The sequence below is a fragment of the Epinephelus fuscoguttatus genome, linkage group LG2, assembly GCF_011397635.1.
Source record: "Epinephelus fuscoguttatus linkage group LG2, E.fuscoguttatus.final_Chr_v1".
In the NCBI taxonomy this organism is placed as follows: Eukaryota; Metazoa; Chordata; class Actinopteri; order Perciformes; family Serranidae; genus Epinephelus; species Epinephelus fuscoguttatus.
This window is the reverse complement of record NC_064753.1, coordinates 43178497-43193937: the sequence shown is the minus strand read 5'-3', so window position 1 is coordinate 43193937 and position 15441 is coordinate 43178497. Positions and strand designations below refer to the sequence as shown.

Genomic DNA, 15441 nt, shown 5'->3' with positions numbered 1-15441 from the left:
GGTTTTTGTCTTTGCAGTAATCACTTCCTGTGTTGAACATGATACTTGCTGTAGCTTCACCTGCTGTTAAAACTCAATGAACCACAGGAATTAGTGAATCTTGTCCAAGTCTAATTGAAAGCTGCACAACAGAAGTACAAACTTTGGCGACCTCTAGTGGCTTCAACAGGTAAAAACTGAGACACAAATAGATCTAATGGACCCTGAAGTGAATGTGTGATGTTGTGTCGGCGCATATGCCCATTCACAAGAGCTACTGAAATGAATTAGAATAAATACAGTGAATGCACGACATCTGTGCCTTCATCAAATCAAATCAAATCAACTTTATTTATATGGCACTTTTCATACAGCAGTAACACAAAGTGCCTCACAGAGGCAAAGATCCAACAACAACAAAACAGAAAACAAAAAGAAAAGAGAAAACCCAACCCCCCATGAGGAGACTAAAACAGTAAGATAGGATAAAAGGTATAAAAAGAACCAATAAACAAAAAGCTATTTAGCTCATAAAATTGAGTTAGTAGCTAGTTAAGAATGATCTAAAACAGACATAAAATGCATCAAAACTAAAACCTATAGGCTAACTAAAATAACAAAAGATAAAGGTTAAATGAGATAAGAACGTAAAAAATACACATTTGCATTTCATTTTTTTTTGCATTTTATTCGAAACTTTTGATGCATTGTAATTGGCGCCACAATGATATCCATTATCAAAACCATTGCTGCCAGTATGAATGCTTTGTGTTGTGTAGTGTTAACATAAAGTTATCTCCTTGGCCTTCCAGATTACAAGGTTTGTTTACGCAGATATGGCTTTGATTGCCAGTCATGTTTATTTTCCATCTTCAAGTCAACCTTATCTTGAACGTAGCTGCTGGTGAAATGTCAGAGATGTAGACTGTGGTCTGAAAATGTTTCATTAATCCCAATACAGCAAATTATTTCAACCTCAAACAGAGGAATATCTAATGACCTACTTCAAATGAAAACACTGAAAGAACCCAAACTACATTTTTACAATAGCGTTTTACTTATTAGTGTTGATAAGTTCATGAACCCAAAGTCAACATGGCCAAACAAATCCTTGACTGTGCTTTTAAATGCACCACTAGAGGGGCGTACACAAAGCAAGATCAGTGGCTAACCGCGTTGGGACCAGTTTTTGTTCCGAGTTTCAACTTAAAATCGGCTAACAATGGCCTTTTTAATCAACTCCTATGGAAACGGTGTCACTATATAGTTAATAGTTGATATATGAGCAATATAGATTCTTTACATTATGTTTTTATGCTTTGTCCTGATTTGCTGAAATCCATTTTACTCAACTGAACAAAACTTTTTTTATGAAGCACAATTAAGAGCAACTCACGCTGACCAAAGTGCTGTACAAAGGGAATAAAACGCTAAAAACACACACGAGAGGCAACATTACTGTCAGGTACACAGCTCACACATTAAGAGACACCATAAAAGTAGGTTTTGAGCTTGGACTTTTACACTGCTATATTACACCAATTAGAAAACTGATGTATTTCCCACAGATCATATTCAATCAATAACATTCATTTTACTTTGATTTGGTCAAAAACTTGATTGTGCAAACACATCTGTTGCATCAAGTTTAAAGTTTAAGAGGTGCAGGCTATAATGTTAGAGTGTCATGTTAGAAATAAAGGGAGTGGTAAAATTAACAGGGTGCAACTTGTGAATTCACACAATTACTAATTTCGTGAGTGCTACTGTCTGGCCTTACTTGAAGCAACAGTGTTGCTTTTTACTGTAAGAATTTTAAAATGTTCTTTAAGGTAAAAGGATGCAGCACAGGCATCGATCACTTTAAGGGTCAAATGATGCTGAATGTGTTGCTTGACTCGCTTTATTGGAACTTACATCAAGCCCGAAGAAGAAAACCTGGATTAACGCAGCAAGTTGAAGACCACCTTTGTGCCACTTGTTATCTCTGACCAAGGTTTTTAGGGATTGTCGAGCCAGCTAACACAAAGAAAAACATCCTTGTCGCTGCCGACATAAGCCGCAGACACAAAAGGCAGACAAACAAAAATCCATCTCATCCTGCTGTAACACCTGTAATGCCTCAGCACTGATTCTTTTTTTTACTCAATTTGGTGTCTTGACTCAAAATTCAATCACACCAACAGAACATCAATAGAAAAAGGGACATATGGTACTCCTGAGGTAAATGGACAGCTGCCATTCAACAAAACACTTTTAATATAGTGCTGGGGTGTGTTCATTTCGGCATCTGGAGTTCAGAAATTCTCTTTACTTTCAATAACTGTGGTTCATGTAGCTTCACTCAAGGATTTTTTAAAATTTAATAATCACAAGGAAATAACTACAATATCCTGAAATTTCCATAGGCTTGTAACACTGGCTCAGTGTTGTTTGTCTGCCAATTTGAGAGGGATCCGATTCTTTGGCAGACAGATGATTATCACATATGGGCAGAACTGCGAGTGAGAATGAGTAAGAAACTCTTCCTTTGGTGCTGCGCTGATGTTTGACTCTTTCACAAAGCACATCCAAATTACAGAAGCGCTGATTTGTAGTGCTTTTCTCCCAAACACCACGTTCTTGATACTGGAAAGTTTTGGGGGAATAAGGCTTTGAATGCATCTTCTGTGTCTTCTGTAAAAGTATGCAACTTGGCTTTGATTCCATGAACTTAAATAGCAGCAGGCATTCATCTGCTGCCTGAAAAAGGAAGGCTTTGTAGAAAGGTTCAGAAAGAACATCATCTGCTAATTCTTCCTATTTACGCCACGTAAAAAGAACACTTCTCATGTCATCACAAGGACATTATTGCGAGCGTGTGTATTACTGTTGTAAAAGAAAAACACTTCATTTTATAACTAGAAATATTATCTCATTATCTTTATCAGGATTTGGTTTGGCTGTGTTGTCTGAATAGTTTCTACGATAAGAAAAGATAAGATAAACTTTATTGTCCCGCAAGGGAAATTTGTCTTGGGCAGTATAGTGCAAACAGCTGCAATATTCACATACATACATACATACAATCAACACAGACAAGTTGCCAACATAGTGCGCTGAGTGTGTTACAGTTGCAGACTACTGTTCCAAGAGTAGTGCAACCATTTGCCTTGTTTGTAAGGTTACAAACAAGGGAACTACAGGTATTGCACTGGCCTATCTCAAAGTAGAAGTGAGTGCATATAAAACAAATAAATACAGAGGTCAAATAAAAACACCAGTAAACCAGTTAAAATTATATTAAATCAGTTGCGGGACCATAGTGCAAATAAGAACAATACTAGATAAGAACAATAACCAGACCATTTAGGCATAAATAGCCCTGCGCACTACTTGAATCAATATCACAGTTTGGCTTGTTTAGGCTCTGATAAATGATCAAGACCTCTGCGTTGATCCCCCTGGCTTCTTTCTTTTAACACCAGTTAGACGGATTTGTTTTTATGGATTTAAGCAATTGACACATCAGAAGCACTGCCAACACTGTAGAGTGCTGCAGACACCTCACATCAACACAGACAAACAGGTATGGAAACGAGGTAAAAATGTTTTTCTGGATAATATTTTCAACACAGTCAACATCTCAGACAATCCACAAACTTTATCTATGATCTACATTCATGAAATATTATTGGTTAGGTATGTCTTTGTGAAATCATACGAATGGAAAGTTGAGAGGAAAAGTGCCTGAAAAATTAATAATTTCATGCCAGTCAAATGAGGGGGGCTAATTTTAGACTTAAAACCAATCTGACCCACCTCGATGGCCGATACCACACAGTTTAAAAGGAAAATCTGGTTTACCATTTGTGTTTTACTTTGATAGTTCTGACCATCATTCAGTTGTCCGGCATAATAAAACACCCAAAGCAACTGCTGAGATGTGGAACCACAACAAAATCTCTATAATGATTTGACACCCAGTCAACAGATTACAGAAAGGTTGTAAACACAGACTATATAAAAGAAGTGGACATAGCCACCATGCAGACTACAGTTTTGAGGCTTTGAGTCTGGCATTTAGGCCGCTGCCATCTTGTTTTTTTTGGGACCAGAAGTGAGCATATTTCAAAAAGAGGGTGGGGCATCTGACTGAGAACCTGAGGACGCCATTGTGGAAGCAGCTTGTCAATAACACGGTAACCAGACCCTAAGTAGGGGTGTTGCCATATCATCTCGTTCATGATAACACTGGTATAATTTTTAATATATACTTGCCATATTTCGACTTATTGACATATTGACACCCACAGCAACAACAAGCATGGCTGAAAGCAAAATTATTACCGACTCCGCAGTGGTTCCAAAAACAGGAGCAGTTTCAATAGTGTGGAATAAACTGTGGCATCCTGAATATTTTATGAACAGCCCTGGACTTCTCAGACTCTTTTAGTGACTTACTGCTCAGAGGGAACTCATTCAGCAGCTCCTCTGGCAGCAGCACAGCGTCTCTCCCTCTCCTCTCTCATGAGAGTCTGTGTCGTCAAGTGATTTTGTCATAAACCGTTGGTAATGTAAACCTATGTGACACTCACAGCTCAACAAAAACTGAATATGTGAAGGCAAACTGCCTACTATAACTATATAACTTATTTTGTTGCAATTCTATGTTCTTAAATTATTATTATTTTTTACTAATTTGTCATATCGTCAAGAATATTATCGCAAAATACCCTGAAATATCGTGATATTATTTTAGAGCCATATCGTTTAGCCCAACCCTGAAGCATCCCCTGCTTTATCAATTTACAAACTGAACATCATGCTGTATTGAAGAAGATTTGAAACTAGAAACTGAGCCCATGACCTCATGAGGAAAATGTGTACTGAGATAATAAATCAAGAGCGAAGCAGGGTCATTCTCTATATTTATACGATCTGACTTCTTCTTGCAACCAGGGGAGTTGCCCCTGCTGGCCAATAGAAAGAATGCAGGTTTAAGGCACGTCCACATTGGCTTCACTATTCAACCCCTGAGATAAATGAATGGGTGTAAACACGGATAAAACAAAGTTTTTGTAAAAAACTTTGCTGAATATCTAAACCACTTTATTTGGAAGTAAAACTCAGAGCGAGTGCTTCTGAAATGCCACAGGAAATCTGTATGAGAGTAAAACTACAGCAGCAAGTACAAAAGGTCAAAGTTATACCAGGTCTCTAAACTGTCATGCATACTCATACTCACACTCACTGGTAAATTATTTTACTGTTTGTGAGTATAATTTTATTACAACCAATAAAAATGATGTCCAAATCAACAGACAAAAGAGACTGTATGATGAGTTACACATCCTGATCATAAATGTCTTAAGACACGCCTGCGTTTTGGAAAGCATGCAGGTGCTTGAGAGCCACTTCAGACCAACACAAGCACATGTGTAATTAAATCCCTTGTGCAGGCTCAACTGCACCCGAGTGGAAACTTACCCAAAAGAGAAAGTTGAAAGTAAACAGGAGGTATTTCAGGCAGATGGTCCCACATGTTTCCTTTTTCTCCTCGTAGACCCCCATGCTGCAAAAGACAGCAGATTTTAAGTCAGTTATGACAATTACAAACAGTATGAGCCATTTTCAGTCAACACAGCCGATACAATCTGTGATCAAAAACTTAAATCTTCAGCTTTCTCACAGAGAAATGTGTTGGTAAAAATGACTGTGACAAACATGACTCTTTTGCTAGCTGGATCTGTGTCTTGTATTCATTTGTGTTAGCATTAGGTATGGTTGTAATTTGTTTAAGGCCAGTCCCAATATGAAGATTGAAAACTTTCTTTGAAACCTTACTTTGAGAATGTTTTCTTTTTTTCATTCAACACAGGAAGTAAAAATAATTATCTAAACACGAGAAGCTGCACAAAAATATTGCCTACATACAACACTTCATAAAATTTGTAAAATTAGCTTAACAAAAATTGATGAAAAAAATGAAGTGCTAATCACAGAGAGCATTTGATGCCAGCTTACAGCCCTCATTGGTTTTTGATACCCAGTGCAATTGACACATTTTGGTCAGTATTAAAAAAGTATTGACATTTAATTGCCAGATAACTGGTTATGTTTCAAAGTAACTAGTTTGTTGAAGGTCATAAAGTCAAGATATCAAACTGAACTAGGGCTGCAACTAATGATTAATTTATTATGAAATGTTTACAAAACTAGAATTACCACCTTGCAGTTGTATGCCTTCAACAACCAGTCAAGTTACAGGTACAGTTTACATCCACTATTGTCCAGACCTATATGCAGCAAAAACAGTGGACAATGCTTGTAATATAAATGTTGCTGCATTTACATGGACGTTTCACGCACATCTTCAACCCAGCAGTACACAAGATCTATACAATCACCAGTTTCAAAGTGAATCCAAAACGTGTCCTTACAAAACATGATGTCACAGTAAAGCTGACCTTTGACTTCCATCACTTGATCATTTTATTTCATTAGACATTTGTGTAAAATGTTGTCATAATTAGCATATAAATTCTTGAGTTATGTTCAAAATATGCTGGCTGAGGTCATAGTGACCTTTGACCACCAAAATCTCATCAGTTTGTCCTTGAGTCCAAGTGAACATTTGTGCCAACCTTTAAGAAACTCCCATAACGCATTCTTGACACACCGTATTCACGAGAATGGGAAAAATAGATAAAGAATGCTTCCGGACATGGCCATTGTTGTTGTGGAGGCATACAACAGTGAAAAGTGGTAGTGATAACTTCTCAGAGTCCATGGTGATGGCCTCATTTTGCTTTATTTGTCCGAGTGACACTCCAAAACCCAAATATATTCAATTTATTATCATATGACAAAGAGAAGCAACAAACCCCTCATATGTGAGAAGCTGAAACCAGAGAACATTTGGCATTTTTGCTTAAAAATAACCGAAACTTCTAATCAATAAAGAAAATGGTTGCAAATTTAATCAGTTCATTCACTAATTGATGCAACTCTGAATTGAATGATAGCTCAATTATACCCCCCCACAACTCTAGAACAAATAATTAAAGTACAATGCAGGCTAGTAGTTGGCACAGAGGATACAGAATTAGATCTTGAAATAAAAGCCAACCTTCCTTTTTATGGCGAGGTGCTTTTAACAAATGAGATGTTACAGGGCTAATGCAGAGCATGGGGGAGTAAGCATTAGATCAGCAGTGTAGGCAGAATCAGTGAGCTGAGTTATTACATGTGTATGCAGAGAGATCCATGACTAAGCACTGAGTGGGAGACGAGAGTCGGCCAAAGGCTGGAAATTATAACCACCCGCTTCCCTGGTGCCTGCTCCCAACATCCAACGCTTCGAGAAGCAAAAGCATCTTCTTGTAAAGGCAAATTAATATTTTCAGCAGGGTGTGTTTCATCAATCAATAAATTTAATAAAAATTATTACTTGTACTTGCGTTGAAAGGTTAAAAATGTCACAGTTAAATCAGATTGAAGCTTATCCAAACGATCTCTGTATTTAAACCGCTGTAATTGATACCGTTTTAAAATCTGACAATGTTTTAATGCTAAACACGACTGTGGATTGTGATGTTTGCAAGATTTATAGATTCCAATCACAGAACAAGACTTACTACTTGCTGCCTTCATGTAATCTTTGTTCCCCAAGTCTCACATCCTTTTTTTTAACCCCACAATTTTCTTGGCTTACTTGCCAGTCAAGCCCAGACTCGCCCTCCTCTGACTGCCTCTTATCAAGCTCGCCTTCCCCTCCCGCTCCCCCCCACACCCACATCCACCACTGTCAATGCACATGAGTGCACTGCATGAATGAGCGAGTGTGTCTGGGCTCTGTCTGGTGACCATCTGTTATCGTGGGACCACTTAACGTGATCTTGTTAATTAAATTCAAACAAGGCTGAACTGACAACTCCTTAATTTCAGTTTAGAGCCGGTTCGGAAACAACTGAGTCAATACAGAGAGTTTACTGTTTAAAGTCTTTTACAATACAAAAGAAATGTCCCTTCTGTGTGGAGGGTCTAGCTTTGGAGAACGGCTGCGTTTCAAAATTATGCATCTTATTAGCTTTTGTTTGTTTCAGGACGTGATATCTTTACTCAAGGGCACATTAAAGTTTACTGTTGCCTGGTAAATAAAGCTGAGGTATGTCACCTGTCTGACACTCACCACAAATTGCATTTCGTAAGAAAATTACTGTCTCGTCTAGGAGACTACAGCGGTGAAATAACTTGGAAGAGGGCTAGAATGTTTATCTAAAGCACCTGTGTCTACACATTGTCATTGTTTTACGTAATACTGGCAATACACCTTGAGTTTAACGGAGCAGTGTGATGCTGGATTTAGTGGCATTAGCGGTGAGGATTACATATTACAACCAGCTGAAGTTTCTCTGATGTGCCAGGCATGAACTCCCTATTCAGTTTCCTTCAGTGTTCATTGTTCAGTAGATTTTTACAGGGAGCCAAATTATCCGCAGAGGTCTCTTTCTCCCCAAAACAAAAAGACCCTGTGATTTTAAACTATAAGAACACAGAACACAGTAGTTTCACAATAAAAATCTGTGTTTTTCCTATGCTGTTCATCTTATCGCAGATGGGCTGCTAATAATGTTGGCCAACGCAAAAATGCGAACGGCCCTTTCTCAAGCCAGTGTCTCATTTGTCCGATGAAACATGGTGATGCTCCTTATGTAGATATAAACCATTCATTTTAAGTAAACACATAATGATTCTTATTTTGAAGGTGATAATCCAATAAAGAAAACAGACTTATTATATTTTATTCCATTTCTGTGATTATATCCCCCTAAATCCTACACACTGGACCTTTAAAATGAGACATCACCAGAAGCAGTGTACTGATGCTTGAAGCATTTCCAGGATGCTCATAATTAATTGACAACTATTTTGATAACCAATTAATCATTCTGAGTCTGGTTCTAGCTTCTGCATAATTAATTGCTGGTTTTCTTGTTTCTCTTTAATTGTAAACTGAATATTTTGGGATATGGGACCACTGGTTGCAGAAATGGAGACATCTGAGGATGTTATCTTGGACTCTGGAAAACTATGGACATTATTCACTGCCTTCTTTCATATTATAGACAAAGCAATTAAATTGAGACAATAATCCAAAGAATAATTTTTAATGGAAACAATTTTAGTTGCTTCCCTACTTTAAATAATTTCAATATCTTCAGACCACAGGAAAATCCTATATTTTGACTTGAGATGTAATACAATGTGTGTCCGCACACTTATGTTTGCATTTAATTTGAGCAGCCATACAGAGACGAGACGCTCAATATTTCATTTAAATTGTACTATGTACAACATCTGCAACTGGATCATCTGATTTGCCATAATGTCACTTCTGCACTGAAGTCTTGGAGAACGACTGTGTTGGAAATCCAGTGCAGTAAACAAAATATAAGTAGCATCCTGCACTACAACATTTTAATCAGAGTCAACAAGGATCTTCTTTAGATCTGAGCCAGTGGTGCAGTGGAGGGTATACAGATTAACCTTCAAAAAAAGAGTTGAAGCTTTGTGAACTGGTCTCTCTGTCTGGGTTTAAAGAGGTGGGCTTCCTCTGTCAGTCAACATAGTCTGTGGTCCAGACTTGGAAAAACAAATGATCTGGTTTCAATGTGTGTGTCAGATTTGTGCCACCAGTCTGAACACAACCTTTCATCTGTCCTGAAAGGTTCTAGTTCAAATTAGTCACTTTTAAAGCCATATTAATCACACCGTATCGCCTACATTTAACCTACAGTTCACTGGAAAAACACCAGCAGCAAAGTACCCAGTTGTTTGGTTAAAAATGGGTTAAGTAAATAAAAAATACACAGGTATACCCACCACTTCTATTTATAGTATACACACCTATCAGCCAAAAAGCCATTAGAATAGTATACTCATTTCCTCCTTAGTTATCTACCCAGTAGTACACCCACCTCACCACTGTCGTGAGCTATTAAAACTTAGAAAACCCTTATATATCTCTAATATATCATTTGAGCTCAGGTGGTGAACAAACAGATCCCCTCCTGATCAAATTAATAATAATCAAAGGCCTGAATAAAAGTCACAAACCAAAGTCTAGGTCTAATGTTTGAAATATATTTCCCTTTAAAACTTAATGTTTTATTATTAGCATTTTTTAAGTTGAGGTGGGCTATCTCTGCTGTAAAAACCTACTTCTGTCAGTTCACAGCCTGTGGTCCAGACTTGGACAAACAAATGATCTGATTAAAGTGTGAGTGTGTCAGATTTGTGCTGCCAGTCTGAACACAACCGTTCATCAGTCCTGAAAGGTTCTAGTTAAAATGAGTCACTTTTAAAGCCATATTAATCACACTGTATCTCCTACATTTAACCAACAGTTATCTGGAAAAACACAGCAGCACGGAAAACAGTTGTTTGATTAAAAATGGGTTAAACAAATAGACAAAATACGCAGGTATCAGCACCTATCAGCCAAAAAGCCATTGGAATATATAGGAGAGTATACACATTAACTCCTCAGTTACCTTCCCGTCTGCCTAGCAGTACACCCACCTCTATTAAAATTTACAAAACCCTTTTTTAATGTATCCTTTGAGTTGAGGTGATAGACACACACATGCCCTCCTGGTCAGTTTAGGTAACAGACTAAGGCCTGAATAAAAGTCACAAACACAAGTCATAGTTTTAAATAGGTTTCCATTTAAAGCTTAATCTTTTATTATCATTATTTTTTTTGAAGTTGGCGCGGGCTTCTTTTGTCAGTCCACAGTCTGTGGTCCAGACAGGAAAACCAAATGATCTGGTTTCAATGTGGGTGTCAGATTTATGCTGCCAGTCTGAACACAACCTTTCATCTGTCCTGAGAAACAGAGGTGAAGTTATGGTAAAAATGAGTCATTTAAAAGCCATATTAATCACACCTTTCCTCCTGGATTTAACCTGCAGTTACCTGGAAAACACCAGTAGCATAGTGACCAGTTGTTTGGGTAGCTGCCATGTAGAAGTTACACTGAACATAACTAAAATTAGCTTATTATTAGCAGCCTTGGTGTACTAGTGTTACCTGAATGTTACCTAGCTAGCACTGCCTAGAAGTTAGCTCAACATTTCAACGGCTCAACTGTAAAACCACTGGCAATTAAACGTCTTCTTGTGTTTTTTCTGAAACGTTTGAGATCACAATAACTATCTATAAACCTCATACTAAAAACGAAGGGTAGCCTCTATCGTGTATTAATCTAAATTACCACACAGCTACATAAAAACATAGTTTGTATGTGAATTTAAACTGACGTTGCAGCGCATCTCTTCGCCGGTGTAAGCTAACGCTAAAGTTAACTGTTAGGTCTTTCACTGCCGTCTGAGCTGCTGTGCGGACACACAAACATCTATTTTATGAAGGCTGGCTACTTTTAAAAACAGCAGCAATATGATAAAAACCTGTCTGATACCTGAGCATTTATAGAAAGCCACTAAACGTTTCGGTTGTTTGGGAAAAACACGACAACGCTGCCTCGTCTCAATGCGACACCGCAGTGAGGAGCTAACATCACCGAGCACTTCCTGTTTCTACTTACCTGGCGTTTTCTTTGATTCTCTGCCGATGTAAAGCGATGAAATGTGTTTGAAATATTCCTATAAGGAGTCTGTTTTCATTCCAGTTTCCTCTGATAGAGGCCTGTCCGTCAGCAGAGTGGATCTGGAGGCCACAGGAATCAAAGTGCTGAGCTGAGGCAGTGATTGAGGCAGGAGCTGGAGCTGACTCCACCCCGGGCCACCTTACTGTGGCTGCCTTTTTTTTCTGTCCCGGGGCGATGCTTTGTGATGCAGGCAGATGTAGACGGAGAGAAGAGGAAAAGTAAGTAAGCAAGTTGAGGGATTTATGTGCATTTTTTAAATCTTCAAATCTAGCAGTTCATAATATTATTACCAGCATATTACAGCATCTACAGATGTTTAATACGGTCCCAAGAAAGTCAACTAATATCTATTAAATTATAGCTCAAACCTTTTCAAAATGCTGAGACAGTGCAGGAAGAGGTAGAAATTTGTGTTTGGTAGATTATTTTTGATGTAACAATGCTTCTTGGCAATAAACCTTATTATAACACTGGAAGGCCTGTTTATTTCCCTTTTAAATGGTGCCACATTGTAAGGAACATACATTTGTGGGATGAGCAGCAGAGCTGGGTATGTGGGTTGCACCCATGAAAAATTTGCCAAATCTTCCCTGCCAATGCCAAACAGCTTTTTTTTTTTCTTTGTTTTTTTTTTTGCTGTTGCTATTGACTCCTGTTTTGAGCTCACCAGGTGCTGACAATCATGTGCCCCAAATTCTGCAACCAGTGGCAATCCCATATCTCCACAGTCTGGGACCGAACTCAATCCTCCAAGATGACGACGCTCGCCCCCACAGAGCGGGGTTCATCAGAGACTATCTCCAGAATTTGGGAGTGGAGAGGATGGAATGGCCTGCCAGCAGTCCTGACCTCAACCCCATTGAACACTTGTGGGATCGGCTTGGGCGTGTTGCTCATGCCAGAGTGACTAATCCAACCACGTTGGCTGACTTGCAACAAATGGTGTTTGAAGAATGGGATGACATCCTACAGCAGTGTGTGACCAGGCTGGTGACCAGCATGAGGAGGAGGTGCCAGGCTGTTGTGGCTGTGTATGGTTCATCCACATGCTACTGAGGCACCTGTTTGTTAAATGAAGAAATTGTTAAATTGCCAATATGTCTTGTTTCTTCAGACCTCAATCATCCAATCCACCAAACAACACCACACAAGAGTCAACAGCAAGCGTTCTGTAGTGCTCCTCAGTGGTCTCTGTCTATGGCTGAATGTGCTCTGACAGGACTCCAGAGCAGCATGAGAGGCGTTATCCAGAATACTGAGTAGTTTTCTCAGCAACCTCCTCTCTGACACCTTCACTGAAGACTCCAGTTCCACTCCCAGGACACAACCAGCTTTCCTGATGAGCTTACTGAGTCTGTTAGCATCAGTTGCCTTCACCCTGCTGCCCCAGTTCACTACAGCAACCAACAAGTTAATGTGTGGTTAGGTTTCAAAACCGGTTTTGTTGTTTGTTGGTCTCAAACCATAGTCTGCGGTGAACTGCAGCTAGTTATTGCTCTAGTAAAGAAGTCATCCATTAAAAAAACTACAACTGCAACATTCACCAGTTCAGTTCAAATAAACACAAGAAGTTTGTGCTCTAGAAAAGGATCAGCACTCAGTGAATAACCTCCTAAGCCCGATGATAAGCTATTATGGCAAGGCTTAACTATACAGACCAGTGAGCAGTGGTAACTAACACATCTTTGGGATCATCAGGTGGGAACCTCCTTTCACCAGTGTTTCGTCTAGTTGGTCCCACGACACCTCCAGGAGGCTAGACGGTGATCTCTGGCGTCACAGAGACACTCCCCTAATGCCAGGTCTCACTGCTCCCCGCACCGACCCAATGACTTCCTTTACCTTACTTCAATTCAGTCAATCAATTTTATTTATAAAGCCCAATATCACAAATCACAATTTGCCTCACAGGGCTTTACAGCATATGACATCCCTCTGTCCTTTGGACCCTCACAGCGGATAAGGAAAAACTCCCCAAAAAACCCTTTAACAGGGAAAAAAAACAGTAGAAACCTCAGGAAGAGCAACTGAGGAGGGATCCCTCTTCCAGGACGGACAGACGTGCAATAGATGTCGTACAGAACAGATCAACATAATAAATTAACAGTAAACCGTATGACACAATGAGACAGAAAGAGAGAGACAGGACAGACGGTAATGACAGTAGCTTACAACAACATTAATGAAAGTAATAATATTATAATTAATAATATATTAATATCTGATAGTATACATGTGTGACAATAATCATATGTGTATAATAACAGCAGCAGCAGGAGGCATCTGGCAGGACCACGGCAGCAGCACAACCACACACGTCACGCTGTCCAGGCACCGCTGCAATAAGAGTTAACCTGAGAGACAGTGGAGCACAAAGGCTCCGGAGAAGAAGCTGAGTTAGTGACATCCAAAATGGCCGAGTTAGCAAGATGCAGTAATAGGACACGAGAGAGAGAGAGAGAGAGAAAGAGAGAGAAGGAGAGAAGGAGAGAAGGGGCCCGGTGTATTATAGGGGGGTCCTCCGGCAGACTAGGCCTAAGTCAGCCTAACTAGGGGCTGGTACAGGGCAAGCCTGAGCCAGCCCTAACTATAAGCTTTATCAAAGAGGAAAGTCTTAAGTCTAGTCTTAAATGTGGAGACGGTGTCTGCCTCCCGGACCGTAACAGGAAGATGATTCCACAGGAGAGGAGCCTGATAGCTGAAGGCTCTGGCTCCTGATCTACTTTTGGAGACTTTAGGGACCACGAGTAACCCTGCGTTCTCAGAGTGCAGTGTTCTGGTAGGATAATATGACACTATGAGCTCTCTAAGATATGATGGAGCTTGACCATTTAGAGCTTTATAAGTTAACAGTAGGATTTTAAATTCAATTCTGGATTTTACAGGGAGCCTGTGCAGAGAAGCTAAAACAGGACAAATATGATCACGTTTCTTAGTTCCTGTTAGTACACGTGCTGCTGCATTCTGAATTAGCTGGAGAGTTTTTAAGGACTTACTAGAGCTACCTGATAATAGAGAGTTACAGTAATCCAGCCTTGAGGTAACAAAAGCGTGGACCAAGGCTCTGTTTATGCGAGCTCCAGGTAGTGACCATGCTTAATGAAGAATAAAACTAAAACTAGAAGTTATATAAATTAGATTCTTCCCCGTTCCAGACCTCTGAACTGCTGTCTAAATCTCAAATCTTATTTTTTATTTCAGCAATTCAAATAGTTGGAGTAAAACAGAAGTAATAAAGTACATCAGTAAATTAAGTCATAAAAAATAAAGGTAATAGTTGAAGTTAAATAATCTGAATTAATCTGGTGACATGGTGACACACATTATGTACCCGTATAGGCTGTCATGACAATTATATTTACAGGCCTACCTAAACTACATTAGATTTAATCTAATTATTAAAAAACAACTGACACTGCTGGCTCCTTAAGGTTTATGACTGTGGGGCAGTTGCCCACTCTGTCCATTATTACAGTCCTTCACCATGAAAAACAGTGCAGCTTTGTCTGTGTTTGTGTGTGTAGTGATGCACACTCACCACTAGATGACAGTGGTTTATTCTGGCTCGACTCCAGATACCCTTCCTAGAAGCATTACCCATGGAAATGTGACTGAAAAAGCCAGAGAAAGCTCACACAGCGTCCATTTATAACACCTCATCAGCTGCTCATATGCACACAACCTTAACCTGTTGTAATAAAAGTCAGTCCATAGTGAGAAAAAAAACAACTTTACCGAACAAAGTACAAAAAGAAATGGATTTTACAACATTATTTTTTGTCATTTAACTTTTGCTGGTTAATGAAAA

General features: G+C 39.1%; 1 protein-coding gene across 1 annotated transcript in view; it reads right to left on the bottom strand.

Annotated features, from left to right (window-relative positions):
* LOC125906190 (CD151 antigen-like) overlaps positions 1 to 11780 on the bottom strand; it is a 35753-nt gene extending 23973 nt beyond the window's left edge. Inside the window, exons 1-2 of the mRNA XM_049604656.1 lie at positions 11571 to 11780; positions 5449 to 5533 (exon numbers count right to left, since the gene is read on the bottom strand). Coding sequence (XP_049460613.1) covers positions 5449 to 5532 — 84 coding nt within the window. The 5' untranslated portion in view covers position 5533; positions 11571 to 11780. The remainder of the gene's footprint in view (positions 1 to 5448; positions 5534 to 11570) is intronic.
* Positions 11781 to 15441: the final 3661 nt, after the last annotated feature.